The sequence below is a fragment of the Euleptes europaea genome, chromosome 8, assembly GCF_029931775.1.
Source record: "Euleptes europaea isolate rEulEur1 chromosome 8, rEulEur1.hap1, whole genome shotgun sequence".
Taxonomy (NCBI): domain Eukaryota; kingdom Metazoa; phylum Chordata; class Lepidosauria; order Squamata; family Sphaerodactylidae; genus Euleptes; species Euleptes europaea.
The window spans coordinates 21,008,021-21,032,244 of NC_079319.1; the positions used below are offsets into that span (position 1 = coordinate 21,008,021).

A 24,224-nucleotide genomic window follows, 5' to 3' on the forward strand; every position below is an offset into this window, starting at 1 on the left:
TACTTTTAGACTGTGGAAAGCCCCTTTGTGATCATTTTTTTAAAGGGGAAGAAAGAAACAAAGAAGAGCAAACAGATTTTGCCTTCTAGATTCTGTTTGAACTGAAAAATCACAAGATTTCCCAGGTCTGCCTTTCTGAAAGATCAGTGCTGGACCTCAACCACTGAAATCTGCAGAACAATTTAAAAGGTAGGTACAAATAACCAAGTCCTCTAAATGGTTCTACTAAATACTTGAAATGTAATACCAGCTCAAGGAAATCAGGAGCAACAGTGCTAACAGAGCTATTACCACCATTCCATTCTCATAATTTTGACTTCGGGACACGCTAAATTATAATGACAGGGAAAAAAGAAGCAAGGAAGATCACAAATGCTGCTATTGCAAAGGATTTATATAGAGATGCCTCTGTGGCAAAGCTCTTTCTCCTCTCACCTTCTCTATGCCTGAATGCAAAAGCTTAATTATTTTTAGGTGGGGGGGATATTCCTTCAAACTTACCATGTACAGTCCGAACAACGCTCTCATGTTCCTGTTGTTCAGCTTCAGTGCCTGTGCAAAATATTTTCTGGACAGCTCAAGGTTTTCAAGCCCTCCTTGGGTATATTTAACCTGTTGCACAAGGAAAGACCAATCAATCAGAACCGATCAATTAACACTACGGCCATTTATGCAGGGTTAATTTTGATGCTCCCTCAAAGCTCTTTTTTTAAATGTGACCTTTAAAATGCCTATTCATGGTCCTGATGCAAAAGGAGAAATTCCACCACCCTCCACTCGCCTGCTGCTTTGTTCCTGTTTGCATAGCCATTAGCAAGAGCATTATGTATAGCTAAAGCGCAGCTGTGATTTTGCATGCTTCCTTGAGGTGATTCTTCGCGGCGGAAGTGGAGCAAACACAAAAGATCGCATTAAAGCGGCTCTTAAGAAGCAGGTATGGGGTGGTTTTGCAGTCACTTCCTGAATGACACTTCAGCGTGAAAAACTTTAAAAAATATATATATGTGGGGCACTTCAGCCTGGAACGCACTGCTAATTACCAAGCATAAATGGCCTTTGAGACTGCATTAGGTATAAGCTGCCCTGTATGGTGGCCCTGACTCGGATGGTCCGGGCTAACCCAATCTAGTCAGATGGGAGACCACCAAGGAAATCCAAGGTCGCTACACAGAGGCAGGCAATGGCAAACCACCTTTGTTTGTCTCTTGCCTTGAATACCCTATGGGGTTGTCATGCCTGGCGTGACTTGACAGCACTTTCTACCACCCCAGTACATAGGGGGGAAAACAAACAAATCTTGGGGCACACAGAAGATTAAGACAGGCCAGAAGAAGGTTTTGTGAACTACAGCCCATTAGTTAAAATGTCTACACTACGGGGAGGGGCTGTTGCTCAGTGGTAGAGCCTCTGCTTGGCATGCAGAAGGTCCCAGGTTCAAGCCCAGGCATCTCCAGTTAAAGGGACTAGGCAGATAGGTGATGTGAAAGACTTCCGCCTGAGACCCTGGAGAGGTGCTGCCGGTCTGAGTAGACAATACTGACTTTGATGGACCAAGGGTCTGGTTCAGTATAAGGCAGCTTCATGTGTTCACATGTGCATTTTTGTAGGAGAAACAGGTAAAAGAAACCAGCAGGGTCAAAGGGCCACGAAGCACAGGAAGCACAGGGTGAAAAGTAATCACGTAAAATTCAAAGCTAATCAAGAAAAATACAGAGACCTTTCACCAATTAAGCTGTTTTATCTTACAATAAATAAGAACTATCTTAGCGAAACCTAAGACTCCCCATCCATTTCAGGTGCCCATTACTTTAGGATCACTAGAGAATGATATCTGTATTTGTCTTGATTAGATCTGCATTTTTCATAATTACATTTAATCTTGTACTTCTTGCATTTCAAGGCCCCTTGACCTTGCTGTTTGGTTTTTTCCCCATACCTCTATGTAAAATGACTTAATAGCGAGGATGTGTTCACTCATATGGCATTGGCTCTATGAAATCTTATGCTGGAATAAAGTTTTCTTAGTCTTTTCCGTGCCACAAGACACCTAGTTGTTGTTGTTTTTGTGCTAAAACAGACAAACACTCTGGAATTATAATTAATTAATTTCATTTTATTTCTACCCCGTCCTCCCCAGCCAAAGGCCGGGCTCAGGGCAGCTTTTTTAAAAAAAACCAAACAAACTTAATTTTACAAACTTGGTATTTTTATTCCAACTGGAAACAGTGCCAGACTAATACAGCTTGAATAATGGACCTAAACAGTGTAAAGGTATTCGATTAATTTCAGGGGAAGGTGACAGCCAGTGTTGTATAGTGGTTAGGGTATCAGACTAAGATCTGGGAGACCCAGATTCAAATCCCCACTGCCGGGTGACTTTGAGCCAGTCATCCTCCCGCTGCTTAACCTATCCTACAGGGTTGTTGTGAGAATAAAATGAAGGAGGGGAGAACAATGTACAGAGGTGGGGCAAAATCTACTAAATTAGTAATGAATCATCATGAAATGCAACTTATCAAAAGATATCATTTCTTTTGAATGTTTCACTTGAATAAGCAGCTGCATTTCGGGGAGATGCTGCTACTGAATCATATCAAGCGAGCAACTGGCGACTACGGAGCCTTGCCAACTGGCTGCTCGCCCTGGGCAGCAGCTACCAGCTCAGGGCATTCCAAAGTACTCACCTCCGCAAACTGCTGGCAGTACAAGTGGTTGTGCGGGTTCGTCATCATGAGCTCCTCCAAGCAAAACGCCGCCTTCGCATAGCTGGAGGACAAAACCAGGTAGCCACATTTAAAAGAGAACTATAAAAGACAGCGGCTCCAGCTGCAGTTCTACAATTCCTGGTGCGGCAGGACCAAAGCACTGTCAGGATTTCTACAATAAAGGCTAGTCCCGAGACTACACAGAACTTTGCAAAAGAGTCCCGTAGAGCAGGGGTGTCAAACTCAATTGTTAAGAGAGCCAGATATGACATGTCACTTGGTCGGGCCAGGCCATGCCTCATCAGACCAAACTGAGGGTATGTGTGTATGTGTGGCTGCCTTGGCTAGCTTGTGGGCCGGATAAGAGCTCTCAAGGGGCCGGATCCAGCCCTCGGGCCTTATGACTGACACCCCTGCCCTAGAACTTCATCACATTGTTGCATATGAGTCCCATAAGTCTCACTGTGCGCATTATAGCAAAAATGGGGAAAGCCCCAGAGAAACTTATTTGCTCTTCGTTTTCCCCAGGCCTATGTATGACCTGAACCTACTCTAAAGGCCCGCTTCATGCATCCAAGTGGGACATCATTTCCCCCTTTATGCTGGTCACAGAGCAGAGGGCCATTCGGGACCTTGCTTAGTGCCCAAGCAGAACCAGCGGTGATCACAGCAGCAGGAAAAGGGTGATCACAGCAGCATGATTCCAGCGCTGCCGACCACATCTACCTGATTTCATAATATTACTCGATACGATCCCCAGGAACTTCAAGATTGATAGCAAGGAGAAAAAGCAGCAGAGATGCTTGTGTGAACTGGTGCAATGGATGGTTAACTACAGAATCCTGATAGGTCTATGGGTCTTTTTTTTTGGGGGGGGGGGCAAGTCGGAGAGGCAATTTCCACCACTGCTGGGCCTACTTCTGGTCTTGGAACCTGACTCCGAAAAACAAAAGCTGAAAATTCAGAGTGGCAAATCACTTGGAGGGGAAAATCAGGGGGGTGGGGAAGCACTCCACTCCCTGTAAATACACTCCAGTACCTGGCATTACAACATAAACACCAAGCTGGGAAGATCCATGTTGGTCTTACAAGTCTCCACTTCTCCTTCTACAAACAGCAGTAGCAGGGAAAGGCAATGCTTCAATGGTGACAAGAGCTATGTGAAGTGAACACATGAACGCATGAAGCTGCCTTGTACTGAATCAGACCCTGGGTCCATCAAAGTCAGTATTGTCTACTCAGACCGGCAGCGGCTCTCCAGGGTCTCAGGCAGAGGTCTATTCACATCACCTACTTGCCTAGTCCCTTTAACTGGAGATGCCAGGGATTGAACCTGGGACCTTCTGTAGTGGCTCTACCACTGAGCCACTGTCTCCCATGAAGTGGTGGAGGGGGGGCTGGGCTGATGCTCTAATCAACTGTGAGAAACTCTCTCTCTGTGAAAACAGAGGTACCTATCAATCCCCACAGAGATCGGTAGTCCTAAATCCTGAAACCTCAATAATTACTAGTTATATTAAACATGCTTGTTTGTAAAGTTGAAATTTTAACAGTAGAACTGCATTATTTATATTTCTGGTCATTGCTTGCCTTGACTGTGCCTACTTGTTTTGACTGTTCCTATTCAGTTAGATACCTGGGGTGACCTACTGGGTCACCTAATTGAGTGTTAAGAGCTGCCACAATCTCAACATGGAATGCGTTCACAATTCTGCTCGGCAGAGGCACTGAGAGATTGCTAAAAACACTTCAGTGTGCTCAGATAGCAAACAGGTAATATATTCTCCAGCAAAAATATTCTCCAGCAAAAAGAGTTTGCAATGTACATAATTTCTAAAATCAAAATAAAGGAGACACTATTTTTAAATATTTTATTTTTCCAAGGGGGGGACAACAAAATTAAACTATCAGCTTTAAAAGCTGTGGGGAGGGGCTTTGGCTCAGCGGTAGAGTCTCTGCTTGGCATGCAGAAGGTCCCAGGTTCAATCCCCGGCATCTCCAGTTCAAGGGACCAGGCAAGCAGGTGATGTGAAAGACCTCCGCCTGAGACCCTGGAGAGCCACTGCCAGTCTGAGTAGGCAATACTGACTTTGATGGACCAAGGGTCTGATTCAGTAAAAGGCAGCTTCATGTGTTCAAATGCGCTACTCAAAGAACAAATTCAGTCTCATGCATTTGTTCAAAGACGTTTGTAAACACACTCATTTTGTACACATTCTCACAGATGGTATTTTTGTACCATGCTATTACTGGCTATTGGGCTGGTAACTTGTGGGCAGGGCTTGCCTGCTTGAGTACAGTGCTTGTTAAGCGCTACAGAAATCAATGTTATTATTATTATTAGAAAAACACTACACATAAAAGCAAAACTAAAGATTTCATTCTTCATTAACTGATAGATGAGAATAATGAACAATATCTTCTGCAGCTGAAACAGAACCCACTACAGCACTCTTATGTATTGCTACAAAAACTAGTCCCCTCTCTTTGTGATGTTAGGTTAGCATCACATGCGGGAGAGGGAGTTATCATCAGTGACGACTTTTTGAAAGAATAGGTCACTGTTCTTATCATATATACATATGATCTCGCCACAGAATGCAGCAGACATTCCGCTGCCTTTTCCCTTTCATGGCCGCCTTTTGGCAAGACAGATTGATTTAAACGGCCCAGGGAGAACCTCGTTCCCCATCTGGTGATTAACGCATTTCCTAAACAAGCCTTAACAATTAACCCATACGGGACAACAGTCTGGGAGTATAAAATCCAGAGCTCTCAAACGGTCCACATGCTTTTGCACTGTAGAATATATGCTTTGGCTCTGTACACAATCTGGCAAGAAGCTACGCCTGCCTCGGTACGATTAAATCAGCAAACTCTTAACCATGCTTAATTCTTCAATGGATTGAGACCTAAGTGCCCCAAACCTTCCACAGACGTGGGCTAGTAACTGCTGAGCAAAACACTACATTTTCCCCGTCCTCCACGTGAGTCGTAAATATTCACAATGTGTCATTATGGTCATAGTGTACACGACCTACTGTGCCACTTTGGTAATGATTCAACTCTGAAAGAAGGTAAATTTGGCCTTTGAGGTCTCTCTTCTGAAGGAGAAAGGAGGTCTAAATGCTGCTGGATTTGAGTCCAGTAGCACTCTAGAGACCAGCAAGATTTTTGGGGTATAACTTTTCAAGAGTCAGGGTTAAATGAAGCATGTTTGATAGGTTGAAATGGATGCTGCTTTAATAGTGTGGCTCTCCAGGGTCTTAAGCACAGCATTAGGTATCTATATTAAGGGCAGATTTCATTCTGAAAGTGTCTCTCTTTTTAAAAGACAGACATTTCATGTAACTGGTTTTAAGCAGAAAACTTCAAATCTGATTTTAAATTAGCTGGATTTAAAAAATCACCATCATACTTTCTGCCTTCAATTGCTTATCCTTTTTTTTTTCTTTCTGCTCGTTTATTTTTATGTTTGCCAAGCAAGGATAACATTTCCTGCATCTGTCAAAGTCAATTACTGTCCACAGTACCTTATGCCACAATAAAATTGTTAGTCTTTAAGGTACCACCAGCTTTTTTGCTACAACAGATTACCTGGAATTCTCTCTGTGTATCTACTGTTTAAATACATTAAGTGGAATATTCTAAAACACGTTATAACCCTACTTTGTTTTTTGTTTCTAGCCTATTTCCTAAAACGCATGAAAAAGCTGTACATTAAAATTACTAAAGATTAACAAGAGCTAATTTTATTTATACTCTGAGAGAAATAAAGTTGTTTTTGTAACCCAATGGGTATGCCCTCTCAAGAATCTTATTATTTTACTACTTTCTGAAAAAAGGAAAGGAAGGAAACAATGTGGTACAATTCAGGTTGGGGGGAGAAAGAATAAAGTCAGGGGGGGGAAACCCACAGTGATTTGCCTTAGAACGAGTGCTAAAATTAATGCGGTGATATTAGAAAACTACAACTAAAGCTGTCAGCTAATCCACTCACACTGGGATTTCCTCTTGTCACTAAAGCAATAAAAAGCTAACAAAAACATTAACTATCCAATAAGAAAGTTCCTACAACACTCAACATATTTGACTGCACAGGGCCTTGTAGCCAGGCAACCGAATCCCCTTATTTTGAAGCCACAGGATTTCTTCTAATAAAGATAAAGACAGCATGTACGTTTTCAACTCATATTTTTATAGCATGTCTCCTCATGGAGGAAATCTCCTAAAACATAAAATGGAGTATGTGCATCTGATTTCTTAAACGTAGTGCATTTATACTTAGAACTGGTAAAACAAATACAGTAACGTTGACAGCCCGTGTGCCCGAACTATGATAATTTAAATTATATTTGTCTGACCAATAGGTGGCATTTATTCCAAATCAGCAATTATTATAAAACGAAAAGACTTCTTGCACTTAAATAAATATGTTAAGGAATTTGGAAGCCTGCTCAAAAAACGTTTTATCTGCACCAATGCTTGTCCTACCACCAAAACGAAAATTGTGTTTCGGAAGAAAGGGCTTCAGAAGTAGTCACTGGCGTTCATTCTTTACACATAAGAAAACCTCCATGGGCCCTTTTGTGAAGCGGGTTCTGCAAACAGCTTACTCATGTTCATTGATGTAAAGTTCTGCAAGTTCATGCCAAGCTTCTTGGTCACCAACAAACCTAAACAAAGGGAGCAACAAAAAAAAAAAAGAAAGAAAAGAAAGAAAGAAAGAAAAAAAGAAAAGAAAAGCAGAATTCTGTAAAACGAATACCATGGAGACAAAGGAGTAAATCAAATGTAAATTCCATTTTAATTAAAAAAAAGACTGATCAGAACAGCAAAACACAATCCGTATCCTCTTTAAAAAACCACTCACTGTTCCAGATACTCATTCAGCTCCCGGATGGCCTCCGCATTTTTCCCCTGGGCTTTTCGAATGGCAATCTTGCGCTTTCTTGCTGCCTGCGGATTGACATTAACAGGGGATTATGTCCTCATAATTCCCTGGGGTTTTGTAAAGGAGGTAATTTGATTGTGCAAATTATTATCTCCGTTCCAGAGGAATTCCACTGCAGAGCAACTGCTTGGCTGGAGTTTATAAATGTACCCTATGACATCCTGCTGAGAGATTTGCAATAATAAAAAAAAACCTCGCTATCACGTTATGTGGGTTTTACTTTTCATGTGCAAACTGTATGCATCATTAAATCCAAATAAGTGACTGTCCAGATTCTGATAATTACAAAGCAGTGGGGGATCCTATTCTTTGCCTAGCCTGAAGTCCACCAACCTATCATTCATGGGCTGTGTCCCAGAGATAGTCAAGGCACTGAAGGGGGGGGGGGGAATCACAGTGCCACAATGATTGCCATTTTACCGAGAGAACTCTCTGTAAGTTTCCAAGACAGTGTCTTTCTGTTTCAGAAATGTCATTTTACAGTAGCATTATGTAACTCCAAAAAAGACATCTGGGTTTTGCAGAAGCAGCCTCCGCAATACTACGATGACCGTACAAAAAGACGGGCAAGGCTGGGTGCTGTGTTCCTGGCAGCATGACAGCCTTTAGGAAAATTTCCAGTTCCTGGCAGTTATTTAAACTCTTTAAATTAACTGTTAATTTAAACAGCTGTTCCCTCAAATTAACAACTTCGTAACTGGAAAACAAATCAAGAAACACACCCTAAGAAGCTCAGCTTAAGAGGACAAACCATCCGCCAAAAGGATCCCTTTCTCTCTTCTTTTTTTTTTTTGACAGCTTCGTTTGCAGCACCGAAGTAGACAGTTCATCACCATGAGAAGGGTTCTTTCTTTCCACCTCTGAATGCAATTCCTTCAGAAACACACGAGCAGGGCCTCCTCAAATGATTTGGAATTAGACTTTCCAGCAGCCGCGGCTCTATTTGTAAACCACAGTATTCCCACACAACAGAAACCATTCAGACCCCTAAGCCTCCTACTACTGGAAACACTATATCCTTTTCTAGAGTGCATGTATAAACTGATCATTATCTCGTGCTAACTCCTAGCAGACATTTGATCACATCAGATAACTGTGGAGTTTGGTCAAGAGTGTTTAATGCCTAATTCTTAGGTCACCTGCATTAAGCAGTGCATGGAATTCCTTGTGCCACGACATGACCAAACAACTTTCTTGAAATTCTCACATTTAAAATGTTCACCCTTTCCTCCCTCTGCATTCCTACTGCTTTCTAAAATATTGATTTGTAATCTGCCCTTTTCACCGAAATTCAAGGCGGGTTACAAAATTCAGCAATGCAACAGGCACAAGTAAAAGGCGTACAATGAACATTGTTAACAAGACCGAAATACAAAGCTGGAATACAGCGTACCGTATATACTCGCGTATAAGCCGAGTTTTTCAGCCCCCAAAATGGGCTGAAAAAGCCGGCCTCGGCTTATACGCGGGTCAATACGGGGGGAGGGAGGGAGGAGGGAGGAGAGAGGAGGGAGGGGGGAAACTTACCGCCGTCGCCGCCGCCGGGCCCGTGCCGCTTCCTGCCGCCGGGAGGGGCCTTGGGCAGCCTCCTGCAGCCGCAGGATGGCTGCCCCGGCCCTTCCCGCCCCCATTTTTCCCGGGCGGGAGGGGCCTTGGGCAGCCTCCTGCAGCCGCAGGATGGCTGCCCCGGCCCTTCCCGCCCCCCGCCGCCATTTTTCCCGGGCGGGAGGGGCCTTGGGCAGCCTCCTGCAGCCGCAGGATGGCTGCTCCGGCCCTTCCCGCCCCCCGCCGCCATTTTTCCTGGGCGGGAGGGGCCTTGGGCAGCCTCCTGCAGCCGCAGGAAGGCTGCCCCGGGCCCCCCGGCCCCCGCCGCCATTTTTCCCGGGCGGGAGGGGCCTTGGGCAGCCTCCTGCAGCCGCAGGAAGGCTGCTCCGGGTCCCCCTGGGCCTCGCCGCCGCTTCCTCCCGCCGGAAGCAGCCTGGGGCAGCCTCCTGCAGCCGCAGGAAGGCTGCCCAGGCCCCCCCGGGCCGCGCCGCCGCCGGACCCTCGCCGCTGGAGAGCCCTGTCAGGTAAGCCTGCGGGGGGGGGGAGGGGTTATAAGCCGACCCTCGGCTTATACGCGGGTGCCTAATTTTTCCCCATTTTTGGGGAGAAATTAGGCACCTCGGCTTATACGCGGGTCGGCTTATACATGGGTATATACGGTAATAAAAACAGCAGACGACAAAGAAATGAAAGGAACTGGATTACAGAAACTGGACAACAAGGCAACAAAAACTAGAAATGCACAGAATAAATGGTGCCATCAACTACAGCCCCTTAAATACAGAAACACAAGCATACACCTGTATCCTAATTAGAGATATCAATTTGCAATTCCAGCATGTAACGGACAAGTCCAGTTCACTTAGACTGAGCTTGTTCCCCAAATGTTATGAAGTTCTGAACTTGGCAAACTTGCACTGATCTAACCAAGTAGCCTCACTGGGTTTGTCCAACTGGTTTCACACCATTCTGCCCAGCATCTACACGTTTTGGCTCCCCATCCTACTTTCATCACTCTATAGACACCCAGTAGTCAAGGATCTGCAACTTCTGTAGTCTCTAGATAGGTAACCTACTTCCTCTCTCCCAGCAACTACTGGCTTTAATTATATTACCATTAAGAAACATTACATGTTTTATTCCCCACCCCCCAATACTACCCATCCCTTCTTGGTCAAATAAGGGCCTTTCTAAATATTATTTTTGTTTTATTAAGAAGCTTGCTTTAGATCACTGGTTCCCAACCAGGGGTCCATGGACCCCCAGGGGTCCGCGAGAACTAAATTAAGGTCCACGAAACAAAGTTATAAACCCATAATAAATTAATATTTTCAATTAAAAGTTCTCTATTATAAAATATATATATTCAAATATAATTCTAAGTTTAATGTTTAATTAACAGTTATGATTAAAGTTTATTTTCAAATTCCCTGAATTTTTATTTTGAACCTTGGGGTCCCTGCACCGAACAAAAAAGTCCTAGTGATCCCTGGTCAAAAAAAGGTTGGGAACCACTACTTTAGATGGAACGGTTTTATATAAGGGATAAATGCTACCTATTATAAATAAGTGAGTTCTAGATCAAATCAAACCTGAATTCTCCCTAGAAGCTTAACATAATCAAATGGAGGCCATCGTATTTGGGTCACATTATGAGAAGACAAGAGTCACTGGAAAAGGCAATAATGCTAGGAAAAGTTGAAGGGAACAGGAAGAGAGGAAGACCCAACATGAAATGGATTGACACAATCAAGGAAGTCACAGCCCTCAGTTTGCAAGACCTGAGCAAGGGTATTAACGTTCTGGAGGTCATTCATTTATAGGGTCACCATAAGATAGAAGCAACCTGACAGCACTTAGCGCACACACAAATGTTACCTAAACTGAATGGTTCATTGTCTTAGACAACTTTTGTCTGCTTGTGTTGTTTTTCCTGTTCTTCATCCCTAGTCCCACTGAATTATTTTGTTTTATTAAGTATCTTTGCTGCTAGACAAAATGGTTTTATTATGTTTTGTACTCCGCTTGCTAACTGAATAATTTCTCACACAATCAGCCTGGCCCCACCACATTACTCTGTTTTACAAGGAACCTCTGTTGTTAGATTCAAATGTTTTTATCACACTTTGTAATTCACTTGATGGCTGACTGAATAGTTCTTATCATATTTGTAATCCATAAAGCTAATAACAGTTTGGAAAAAAACCCACTTTGAATACTGAATAGCAGATTTGGATGTACAAGTCCACTTCATAAACTCCAACTCTCTAAAGGAAAATTAATTTTACAGCCCATTCCTGAGCTGGGAGGGCGAAAGTCCACAGAAGGTATGCAAGGGCCCGTGCCGGCATCCGGGCCACTTGCGCCAGTGCCCATGCCACTAGCGCCGCCAAGAGTGGCATGGACACTGATGTTGGGGCACTCACGCTGGCCTCCCTGCAGTGCCACGGCAGCGTGAGCATGGGACGCCGGCTCAGCCTCCCGCATTCCCGGGACATTCCAGGGCCTCTAGGTGGCTTCCTAACCTCCCTTCAGGCTGGGAACACCCCTTTTGCCCTTACCTGGAGTTGTGCCACCTTTTTAAAGTGGCATAGCCCTGTGGAACCCTATGGAGCGGTTCCACGGGGCTCGCAGGTAAAGGCAAAGTGCTGGCTTTTGGGGGGGGGGATTCTCCCTTTGGAGGTGGCATGGCTGCGCTGCCTCCAGCCACCGGCTCAGCCCTCCCCCTCAGGAATGGGCTGCTAGTGTAGGAAAAGGTGTGACCGCAGTAAATGAAGTATTTTGAAACTATACAGTTCAGGCAGGTGTTGCACACTCCATAGGCTAGTTGAGGGGGAACCTCTACTCATTAATTACAATGTATAGGTTTTTCCCCCACAAGGAAATTAAACTCTCTCTGCAGAAAATCATAATGTATGAATTATGCCTCAGCTGACATCCAGACTAAACTTTAATATCCAAAGAATAAGCCTTGAAACTACACTACTGTCCAATCAGATGATGAATTTTGGTAGCACAAACTTTTGTCTATATCCTTTTCAAGAAAAGTGATAATCTGAGCTTCACAATCGGTTTAGGACCTACAGATATCCACGTATCGCCTTCTCAAACAAAAAGCCGGGATCAAATCCGTCTATCACAGAAGCATTGCCAAGTGCAACTATTATTTCTGCCTACTTTAAGAAATCACTCCTTCTACCACTTGCCCTATTTAAGAATAAAGCACTGCAGATAGTTAAAATAAGCAGAACAATTTAATGAAAGAAAGACTATTTATAGTTGTACTGTGGCAAATTTAAAGAACATTTCCATTAAAAAAAGTGAAACCAGTGAATACACTCCCCTCAGACAGTATTTTTTTGACTTGACTGCCAGAAAAGCAATGGTTCGCTTCAGTAGTTAGTCTAGAAAGTTTCTGTAAAAAGTATTTGGAATTCTTCTCAAAACAAGAGAGTCTTGAGAACTAGCTTGACATACAAAAAGGATACTTTCCTCCCTTTTCATTCAAAAAGTATTTGCGGACCTGGTCAAAAGTGTGTGTCTCTGAAACCAGATCCGTTTTGCTTGACCATGCAGAACTGGTGACATGGAATTTCCCCCTATCCATTTCCCAGCATTGAGAACAAAACCCTATAGAGATTACTATACTGGCTGGCTCTGCAAAGCCATCATTCTTAACGGAAAGATATATGTCATCTTAAAGAAACACTTATGCTATAATCAGTATCAAATGAGCCAAGGTGCTCTAAGTTTGGCCCCCTATTTCTTCATTTAAACAATGATCCATTCCAAGCTGTTCCTTTTAAAAGAGCTAATAATCCCCAATTTGGCTCCAGAATTAATCCTCCATTGGTCATGATATTTTAATTAGTATTAAGTAGTCTCAAAGTAAAGCGAGGATTTGAACATTCGTCAACTTCTGCATTTGATTAGCAAAACAGACCGACACACGGTTTGGAAAGAGCTTTTTACCAGGAGATAGGTTTTGAATTTGATGAAGGTCCCATAAAAAAAGAAGTCCCGCCACATTTTGGATCCTATTCTGTTTTGTAAGTTATAAAAAAGGGGCAGAAATATGTCAACTTGGGTTACACAATCTGTTCAAAATTGTTATTTTTCCAAGTGAAGACCGAGACATTTCTCCAAACCACAGGATACCGGTTACTGACTTTCTCTGCAATGTTAAGGAGGATATAATTACAGCATGATCTTATTATTGTTTTTACTTTGGCTAATTTATATTGCCATCTTATTGTTTCACATAGGAAACACTCAATGCATCTAGAGGCACAGTGGCTCATGAAACTGAGAACAAGGATCTTCACTCCATTACAAAGGAAGGCTGGATACACAGGTTGTGGAAAACTCCATTTTGTTCATAATGAGAGAAAACCGAAGTCCTATGCTCCCCTTCCTCCTCACAAGCTCAAAGACTTTCTAAGTCATTCCCATCACAATCAGACTGGCATTTGTTCACAACATGCACGGCCCTAGTGGTTCTCTGGATCTGCATCAGCAGTTATAATTGGTCTTAGTGCTCTGGTTCATGTGCCTCAGCATTTAATTAAAGGTAAAGGTAGTCCTCTGTGCAAGCACTGGGTCATTACTGACCCATGCGGTGATATCACATCCCAACGATTACTACGCAGACTTTGTTTACGGGGTGGTTTGCCATTGCCTTCCCCAGTCATCTACACTTTACCCCCAGCAAGCTGGATACTCATTTCACCGACCTCGGAAAGATGGAAGTCTGAGTCAACCTTGAGCCGGCTACCTGAAACCGTCTTCCGTTGGGATTGAACTCAGGTCGTGAGCAGAGCTTTTGACTGCAGCACTGCAGCTTACCGCTCTGCGCCACGGGGCTTTCTGTCAGCATTTAATTAACAGAGATCAATTGGAGATAGTGCCCTCTTCTATTTGATAGGAAGGACTGGATTTGGAATTTGCCCAATACAGGGACAGCTGAACAGTTCCCCTCACCAGCTGCCAAGCTGAGAGCAGCCTGTTTGATAGCAAGTGAGAACCACTGAGATCACACTTTCCATCTTCTTCAGAACTTGTGTTTCTGGGTTCAATTCAAGGTGCTGGTTTTGACCTTTACGTCTTTCGCCACCTATGGGTACATGACTGAAGGACCACTTCTGCCTGTATGAACGCATGCAGTAGCTTCATTCCTCCGGGTAGTTTCTGCATTGGTTCTCCTCCCCCTTTTACAGTGGTGCTGTTTGGCCATGGCTCTCCCATGAGTCTTCTCAGAGGTAGTCTCACAGTCTCCACATTATGGAACAGCCTCACAGAAGAAGTGAAGAAAGCATTTAAGCTTGCTGAAATTCTAGAGAGACGGAGGTTTTGGGGGTCCTCTGAGAGGGCTTTTTGTAAAGTATGACTAGTTTCCCGGGGGGCAGAAAAATATTGTTTATGTGAGAAGACAGCCTTTGATATCACACGTTTGAAACAAATTTTCTAGCTATACAGAGTTTCTATTCAGGGAGAAGATGAAAAGTTCTTCCTCATACTAGCAAGAGATTGTCCTCAAGTTAGTCTCACTATGCAAAGATTTATGACAGAGTGGAATTTAGGCCGCACGGCACTACACACCAGATAATGTTTTAAGGTGCCACCTTAATGCTCCATTTAATTCTTATATTAAATCAACTTCTTCTGTCAGCAACCAGGTTCCCGCGTGCTTAAGAAAAACACCTTTACCAAGAAACATCGGAAACATGGACGGCAAACAGAGGGTCACAACATCAAACAAACAAAAATCTTTAAATATCTTGGTATAGTCTTTCAGTTGGAGAGCTCAGGCCCTGCATGCTATAGAGACCGCCAAGATTTCACTTCACAAAAGGGGCCTCCTTTAACCCTGCAGCAATCAACGTTTTTCAAGGAAAGGTCCTTACCCAGCTCCTATATGGTTCCCAGCTTCGTTTGTATAAAGAAAGCCGTCTACTGGAAGCTGTTCAATCTAGGTTCCTACAAAGTATTTTTTTGAGTTCCCCAAATCATCTAACAATGGTCTGAGCTTGCAGGAATAAATCCTTTTCTCCTAGGTATATGGTATGTTATATACCCAGCTATTACAAATTCAACAGATGGTGCTCTTGACGAGGATGCTTTATCAAAATGGATCAAGCTTTACAGGACATCCACTGAGCGCTTGTATGTCACAGGACCGCTGAGTACTGTACATTTATTTGGCACTGTTTATGATTAATGACTTATTATGATGCATTTGAGGCAGTACGTGAAGTATGCCAAACCAAACTGCATCATGCTTTAGTTCTTTGCACTCTGGTGTTTTTATTTGATTGAGACTTGTCTTTTGCTGTTGTTTTCTTTAGGTAGCATTTAGCGAACCTCCCTGACAGCGAAACACTGTTCTCTGCCACGCGCAATCAAGACACAGGGGAAAAAATGATAAAGACTTGCCAAGTTAGCATATTCATCTATTCTACAACGCTGAGACATTGGAGTTTGTATTCCAATTCTACAATATTATAATTTTTACATCCATCAGCTCACAGGACGGGGAGTGCAGAGTGTGTGGGTGTATCTTATTTGTTGCTCATCTGTTTTGTAAGGCTTTTGTGCACAGTTCAAAGGTATTCTATGCTTTGACGGAGAAAACAGACCGAGCAGAAGGTAATCTAAAAGGTGCCTTGTTAGTTATCGGAAAACAAATCAGATGTCAAACAGTTATTTCACAAATGTAATTATATACATGTATTCTTTCTTTTTTTAAAGTTACACTCTTTCTCTTCGATCAAATGTCCTAAAGGTTTTAAAGGAATAATAAATGTGTCCTGATAGAATGATCTGATTCTAGAAGCTTAAAGTCCAGAAGAAAGAAAGAGAGGGGAAACCAACTATACTTGGTAGAACAATGTAGTGTACGTTTCATCTTACGTCATTCAGTTTCCTGAGATATGATTCAATGGCATAACCTGACTTCTTTTGCAGTTAATTAATTATTCCATAACCTAGGACTTTTCCGGCCAACACTCTATATGCAGTAGAGTTTCAAAGCAATCATAGCCTCAAATTAAGCACACAAATAAAAGCTGGAATCTGTGAGAGACAGAGAGATCAAGAGTTGGAGAAGGGCATCAATTCCTCCCAAACTGCTGAAGCTAATGGGAGAATAACAGAACCTGGACATGCATCAGACAGATTGGTGAGAATCACTTTCACCACACTGAGGCAATATAGTCCTCACAAGGCATCTGCACTACGACATTCAAGCACTAATTTTTTTTTTAATTCAGGTGTTTATGTGCCCCTTTTATATCAGTATAAAAACCAAAATCTATTTTAATGGCTTACAAAAAAATCTTAAAACTATCTTCTTTTAACAGCTGTAGAACTTAACAATGACTAGCATTAAGATGCGCTTTTACATAAACTCTAGTTTACAACCCTTTGTTACCCTTGCGGGAAAATACGTTAGATATTAAAGTTGCTTTTTAATCCTTTTGTAGACCCTATCTTTCCTGTTTGAAACTGTCAGATCCTGCAAATGCGTGATTTTTACATGACTTAAGTGAACAAGAGCCTGCGTCTCACATGCCAAAGAGAAAATGTTTAATATAGCTAAGCAACTCCATGTGTCAGTGCACCAGAAGAGACTGCTTGAAGCTCAAGTCAGTGCCAAGACAAACTCAGCAAGTTTCAGTTTAAAACCATGAAGCATTTTATTTTCCTACTCACGTGCATGAGAAAATAATTAAAAGGTAGATCACATATGAACCGCTCCAATACCGAACAATTTATCAAAACGTATTTAACATCTTCAGCACAGGAGACTGAAACAACCAGTAATGAAGAAAAGGCATTTGCTTGACAATGATTTTTGAAAAGTGCATGAAATTCGAACAACCCACTTTTCTAATGTTTCAGTATAGAATGTTACTTTTTTTCAGAATTCATGTCCGGTATATTTACTACATTTTAATCACATGGAACTGTCATATTGGCAACTCTAGCAGCTGAATTCACGACAAGAAATAAAAGTGTAAAAGTACAAAGATGGGACAGGAACTTTAATTGTAATGCCTGAGATATTTCCAGAAAGCCCAACTTTTGATTAAGTATTGTTGGTTACATTTCGCAATCTGTGCATGACTACTGAATAGTGACAAACACATAATGAAGAAAGTAAATTCACCCTTTTAAAATCAGGTCAGCCTGAACCAGGAGTGATAATTTTGACTAAAAAGCAAAAAGTCTCTCTATGTACGCCAGATAAGAATACTTGAAAAAATTCAAATGGCTTAGGGGGAAATTGTTTGATTAGACCAATTACTTAGGAGCATTTTGAATAGCATAAAGATCTTCATTCTTGTTTGCACTCTCTTTTTCACATACTGAACTATGAAAATAATTATCCACCCTCAACCTCGCCTGAAACTAATTTGCATAACACAACCCCCACTGGTAAAATTCCAATTAACCGTATCTTAGATTTACAACTCTGGACAATCAGGAAAGCATCAGTATACTAATGTAACAAAAGAGAAAAATATATATTCCTTTTTCTTCAGTCACCTATGCCTAAAGAATCTTTGCCTTCAACGTCTGAAACAACAGTTAGTCTGATCAATCAACAGTATTTATTATGGTCCACGACCAGCAAATTGTCCGATCAAACCTATCACCTAGCTTGTAGGACTTGTCCTAAGGCAACACAGCAATCAGGACTCTGACGTTTGACCTGAGTTATCTAGTTTCTGTGCTGGATTTTGTTGGGAAAGATTGTGCCATGTTAGAAAGGGGACACAATGTGCATTGAGAAGATATTCTAGAAAAGCATCACTAATATTGTCTTTTGAAACTTGTTTGCATAATGGAAAATTGTACCCCTTCAAAATAAATTAAATTATAACACAGGAAGGTTTCTGGACGCGAGGTTTTTCACTGCATTTTAGTTGGGCTGATTAAGGCACAGCTCTATTCCCTGCTAACAGGAAAAAGTAGTTCAAAATTATGGATTAACTGTCATAACAGTTGCAAATATTATGCTGCAGAGTTCTTTTGATTTGCCTCCTAGAGGCTATAATATTTAGTGTTATCTAAACTAAGTGCCCAAAGGGTAGCAGGCTTAGCACTATATAGTGACTGTATAATGTAAAGTCCATGAAATCTCAAACCTTCAGAAATTCTGAAATTAATTCTGAATTTTAATCGAAGACTCTTAAAAGGGCAGGGGGCGGGGCTTTTAAAACTATTAGCACAAAACACATAGCACTACCATTATTTTCCCAATCTACTTACAGTATTAGTTGAATCCTCTTGTAAAATCCTGTCGTATAACTGGACTGCATCATCATACCTGTTGTAAGGTGCAAAGAAGAAACAGTTGCAGGTGAATGACACAGAGCTCCAGCAATTCCATATACTTGGAGCCTTCCCCCCAAACCCAGCAAGAGAAAGAGGCATGCACCCAAGCTTTTCTAAATGTGGGGAAACATCAGGATAAATAGGAATGTGGGTGAATCCAGGTGAGCATGAGTATTTGTACAAAAACCAAGACAGGTGATGCTCAGAGTAATGCTTAAAGTTCAATCCACTTTATTTTCTGTTCAGCACTGTAACAATAAGAACTGATTTATGCTGTCAGACCACTGATCCATCTTGGCCAACTGAGGTAACGAGAATTGTAGCAGCCTTTAGTTGGAGATACCAAGGATTTAAGCTGGGACTTTATATATTCAAGTCATACATTCTGCCACTGAAATATTGCCTTTTTATCACCAGCATCAGGGAATAGTTTCATATAGCCCTCTTCCTTGTGCAGCAACTCTGACCTGGATGGCCCAGGCTAGCCCAATCTCATCAGATTTCGGAAACTAAGCAGGGTCACCCCTGGTTCGGGCTGCCAACCTCCAGGTGGTGGTTGGAGATCTCCTGGGACCACAACTGATCTCCAGGCAACAGAGATCAGTTAACCTGGGGAAAAAATGGCTGCTTTGGGAGGTGGACTCTACGGCACTATACTCCACTGAGGTCCTTCCCCTCCCCTCCCCAAGGCTCCACGCCAAATCTTCAGGAATTCCCCAACCTGGAGCTGGAAACCCTAGACCTGGTTAGTATTTGGATAGAAGACCACCAAGGAAGTCCAGGGTTGCTGAGCAGAGGCAGGCAACAGCAAACCACCTTGGAACAACTCTTGCCTTGAAAACCCTACGGGGTTGCCACAAATTGGCTATGACTTGACAGCAAAACAAAAAAAAAACCTTTCAAGGAACAGCCACGGCTCAATCTTTTCCTGGTGCCCGTTGTACTCCGCCCTTCGGCCAGTTACAGGTAACATGGTGCGGGGGGGGGGGGAGGCAAGGAGAGATGCCGCTTGCTGTAGCAATAGCAACCAGGCTCCAACTAGCTTGTTCTACCGCTTTTGTAAGATATGACTTAAACTGCTCCTCATATACACCTCTCTGGGTTTAAGAAGAATGACTTCCGGAGGCCACAACAACTCTCTTAATGCTAGAGAGCCAGCGTGGTGTAGTGGTTAAGAGCAGTGGTTTGGAGCGGTGGACTCTGATCTGGAGAACTGGGTTTGATTCCCCGCTCCTCCACATAAGCGGCAGAGGCTAATCTGGTGAACTGGATTTGTTTCCCCATTCCTACAGAGGAAGCCAGCTGGGTGAACTTGGGCTAGTCACAGCTCTCTCAGCCCCACCTACCTCACAGGGTGTCTGTTGTGGGGAGGGGAAGGGAAGGTGATTGTAAGCCGGTTTGATTCTTTCTTACGTTGTAGAGAAAAGTCAGCATATAAAAGCCAACTCTTCTTCTTCTTCTAAACTAGGCATGATGCTTTTAAACAAGTCAGGTCTGCGGATTCACCTCTCCCATGGCCAACACAGCAGCTCTGGAAAACTAATTTATAAAACACTGCAGGGGCCAAATGTCGATCAGGACTATAGCACAGCCCCCCCTCCCCATTATCCTGAGCCGCCAATGGGGAGAAGGGCGGGGTATACATGAATTAAATAATAAAGAAACGCTTCAGTGGACTTTCACTTCTGAGGACTTCTTTATTAACATAGCTTTACCAGGCCAAATGCCCTGTTTATTTCAGTTTCGGAGGTGGTGGAAGGGCATGTTTACAAATGGGAGAACTTAGTTTAGCTATTAGGAAAAGATTTGTTTTTTTAAAAAATTCAGTTACCTCTCCATGGCTTCAAATCGCATGCCAGTCAAACGCTTGACTCGATGGCTCCCAGGGAATTGCCGTCTTAGCTCTTGAAGACAAAACTATATTTAAAAAAGAAAAGAAAATCAGATACAGAAAAAAAGAGGTAAGGAAAGCAGTATTCTCTCAAGTTGGACACCAACATCTGAGTGATGTTTATTTGTTTGCAGTACCTGAGAGGTTCTTCCGGCAGCAGCTTTTAAACCTAAATTATCAAATCAACACTCCTGTACTGATGCTTTAAGAGATACCAACACACACTGACAGAACCCAGTTTTCAGGCTATAAAAATATCCTGTCATCAGTAAACAAATAAGCCAAAATGAACTTTATGATTTATGAACAGGAACTTTTTTAAAAAGCGGCACTATGTAATAAGCACTCATGTGGGTAGAACGGCAAAATAAATTGGAGAAAAATCCATTCACAAACTAAATCTGCCACCAACTGTTGATGTGATAAGTCAACAAAAGGTATTAAAGAAAAATTCAGAAAAGTTTTAGACAGAGAAGTAATTCCACGGTGAACAGAGGTCACAGATCCTTGGAAACAATATTAGCAAGGAGAAAATTTAAAGAATCTGCAGAAACAGCAGGAGCTGAAGAGGAAATCAAAGAGATAAGTAGCAACAGGGCATTCTGAAGCCAGAAGGCAAGCAGGAAAGAATGGTTGAAGTTGCCGAGAGAACAGAAGACCTCAGACTGAGGGAAAGTTTTAGAACTGCTAAAAAACTGAACAGAAGAACTGTGAGAAAAGCAGAGAAACAGAACTGGGCAGGACCATGAACCATCTCTGAAGGACAGAGTATGGAACAGATTTCAGGGGAGCAGGAAAGCTGGTGAAAAGCAACACATGGGCATAGGACAACTTCTTAAGTTGGAGGAGAAGGGAGAAGGGAGAAAGGAGGAGGAAGAAGAATGAGGAGGAGGAGGAGTTGGTTTTTATATGCCAACTTTCTCTGCCACTTAAGGCAGAATCAAACCGGCTTACAATCACCTTCCCTCCCCCACAACAGACACCCTGTGAGGTAGGTGAGGCTGAGAGAGAATGACTTGCCCAAGGTCACCCAACTGGCTTCCTGTGTAGGAGGGGGAAAAACAAATCCAGTTCACCAGATTAGCCTCCGCCACTCATGTGGAGGAGTGGAGAATCAAACCCGGTTCTCCAGTTCAGACTCCACCACTCCTAACCACCATTCTTAACCACTACACCACGCTGATGTTCCAGAAAGCTTCCTTTTGAGCTGCAATTCAAGAAGAATAAAAAAGAAGATTATGGAATTTAATAAGAGGAAGTACCAGAGTCAATCACACCAACCAAGTTGGCTACTACCAAAGAGAGACAGAGGTCCAGGGTAGGGTTTGGATGCAGAGTGTGGAAACAGGGATAGAGACGCCTGAAACCCTGGAGATCTGCTTCCAGTCTGAGTAGACAATGCTGGTTTTGATGGACCAAGGGTCTGATTCAGTATAAGGCAGCTTCACACATGTTCACATGTGACAGAAATACTAAATTAGCACACACGCTTTGGTTTCCAGTTCCATTTGGAAAATTCTTTGAGCTTTACCCTAACCTATTTGTTGAGCAAAACTTCCCCTAAACCAGCAACAGAAGGGGGGCAAATACGGCCAGCCACAAATGGCGGCTTAAGCTGGCAAACTGGCAGAGGAAGGGCACTGCTGTGCAGTACTGATGCCATGCCTATGAGTGGCACTCTGTTCTTCAACAGTTGCCCAGTGGCCCTGTTTTGAGTTCAGCCTCCTGTCTATCCCTCTCTCATCTGTCCAGAGGCCATCAACAGATTCACCTGCCATACTTTCTTTATCACGATACGCATGCGCGATCACAGCCTCATAAGGAAACCTGGCCGAGGCCACCAGGTGTACCAGACTGGTTACTGAATGTCAGAAAATCTGGCCCTATTGACTAGTTAACTGAGAGCACACCGGAGTAGAACCTTAACATGATCAACGTGGAGAGTAAAGAGGATAAATCCAACAGCACTATTCTGTACAGAGGCAAAGAGGGCATGGTATGACGAAGGAAACCAGAATAGACACAGGCTGGGACCTGCTGGTGATTTCTGTCCATAGAGAGTGATTTCCTTGTCTCTTTTTGCCTAAATGCTGCTCTTGGGGTAAAGAAGACGGGTGTGCAGTGGGTAGAGGAATCAACAAAAACTGTCCCCACCTTTCTGTCTGCAGAAATCCCCCACTGGACCCAAGCGATTGGACGCAGCATGGTGGCAGCATGGGGATAAATACTGGCCTACCTTACAAGACTTATGTAAAGAGACTAAGGGTAACGAAACCTCTGAAAGTGCTACAGACCTTCCAATTATTATAATTATTAGTCAACAAGCATGAACAGGAGTCTCAGAAGCAGGAATGAAGAAGAAAACCACATCACGGAAAGCGAGCCCATTGCTCCCATCAATCTCTCTCTCTCTCTCTCTTATTTCTTTTTAAAACTTCACCGCTGCAAAATGCAGGCCTCAAAAGTATTTTTGTGTGTGTTTGTTCAAACCTCTGCGTTAATGGTGTTCCATTAAGGCAGCCTAAAATTCCAATTATTTCCAGACTGCTTTTTTTCCTCTTCTGTTCTGTCCTATAAAGAAAAAAGGGGGGGACACCCATGGAGGAAATTAATAATACTTAAACATAAAAAGAAAACTGTGAAAAAGGTCCATTTGAACCTAAATAAAGCAAAGAAAACGAAGACTTGAGTGTCTCACTCAGGGATACTGCAGGTGGCTGCCAAAATTAGGTGACCTCACGAAAGCCATGAGGTGGGTACACATGTGCAGGGGTGGAAGACAAGGATAACAGCGGCTAATTATGATCAAGGGGGGAGGAGGGAAACGATCCTAAAAGACTAAAAGCAAGTCCAGACAAACAGCTGAGGGTGCACAGCTCCCAGCACACTTCATCTAGGACGGAGGGCACCTCTTTCCTTATCACGGCAGGCCTCTGGCTTGTTCAGCTTTCTACGGCCGGGAGGCAACAGTGCAAACCGTTTAGGGATCTGGTGCCTGCAGCTGCAGGGGGAAAGATGGCTAAGTCGAATGACCCTCAGCAAAGCACACGGACCAATAAAAGCCAAAAGTTTTCATTTAAAGCCCTCCCTGGGTGGAGACCGCCACTCTCCTTGAATCATGCTGTGTTTCTTATAGGACACTTTGGGGCCAGAAGTTCAAACTTAAAACTGTTACTATGATTATTAGTGTTTAAAAACAAGCACACAATTGCTTGCCGGTCCTTTTAGGAAACTTGCAAGTGTATTTAAGAAGAAATTCTTCAAATATGTGATCACATTTTTTTTGTACAAGGAAACTTTTAAGCCAATGTAATTTCTCCTGCTTCATTGCTGTTACAATATTGTTAGCAGTTGTACAACATAGGATTGGTGCTCGAAAGCTTCAATACTGCCCTTCCGAAGTTACAGGAAGTGAAAGGCGAGTTTCCAAGATGCCCAGAAGGCAGCAATTGCTTCACGACGGCACCTACCCAGCAAATCCTAGCAGGACAACCAAACTAACTATCTCATGAACACATGAAGCTGCCTTATACGGAATCAGACCCTTGGTCCATCAAACTCAGTATTGACTACTCAGACCAGCAGCGGCTCTCCAGGGTCTCAGGCAGGGGTCTTTCACATTACCTACCTGCTAGTCCCTTTAACTGGAGATGCCAGGGATTGAACCTGGGACCTTCTGCATGCCAAACAGATGCTCTACCACTGAGCCATGGCCCCTCATCCGTGTCTAGCTTGAATGTTTCAGCATGGCTTCTGATCGGAAACCGTGGCCTATCGCATGGGTCAGCTA

General features: G+C 43.0%; 1 protein-coding gene across 1 annotated transcript in view; it reads right to left on the reverse strand.

Moving 5' to 3' along the window:
• The window catches only part of EMC2 (ER membrane protein complex subunit 2), a 53,578-nt gene that overhangs the window by 9,485 nt on the left and 19,869 nt on the right, over positions 1 to 24,224 (reverse strand). Inside the window, exons 4-9 of the mRNA XM_056854536.1 lie at positions 20,375 to 20,460; positions 18,478 to 18,535; positions 7,579 to 7,664; positions 7,322 to 7,381; positions 2,685 to 2,766; positions 502 to 612 (exon numbers count right to left, since the gene is read on the reverse strand). Coding sequence (XP_056710514.1) covers positions 502 to 612; positions 2,685 to 2,766; positions 7,322 to 7,381; positions 7,579 to 7,664; positions 18,478 to 18,535; positions 20,375 to 20,460 — 483 coding nt within the window. The remainder of the gene's footprint in view (positions 1 to 501; positions 613 to 2,684; positions 2,767 to 7,321; positions 7,382 to 7,578; positions 7,665 to 18,477; positions 18,536 to 20,374; positions 20,461 to 24,224) is intronic.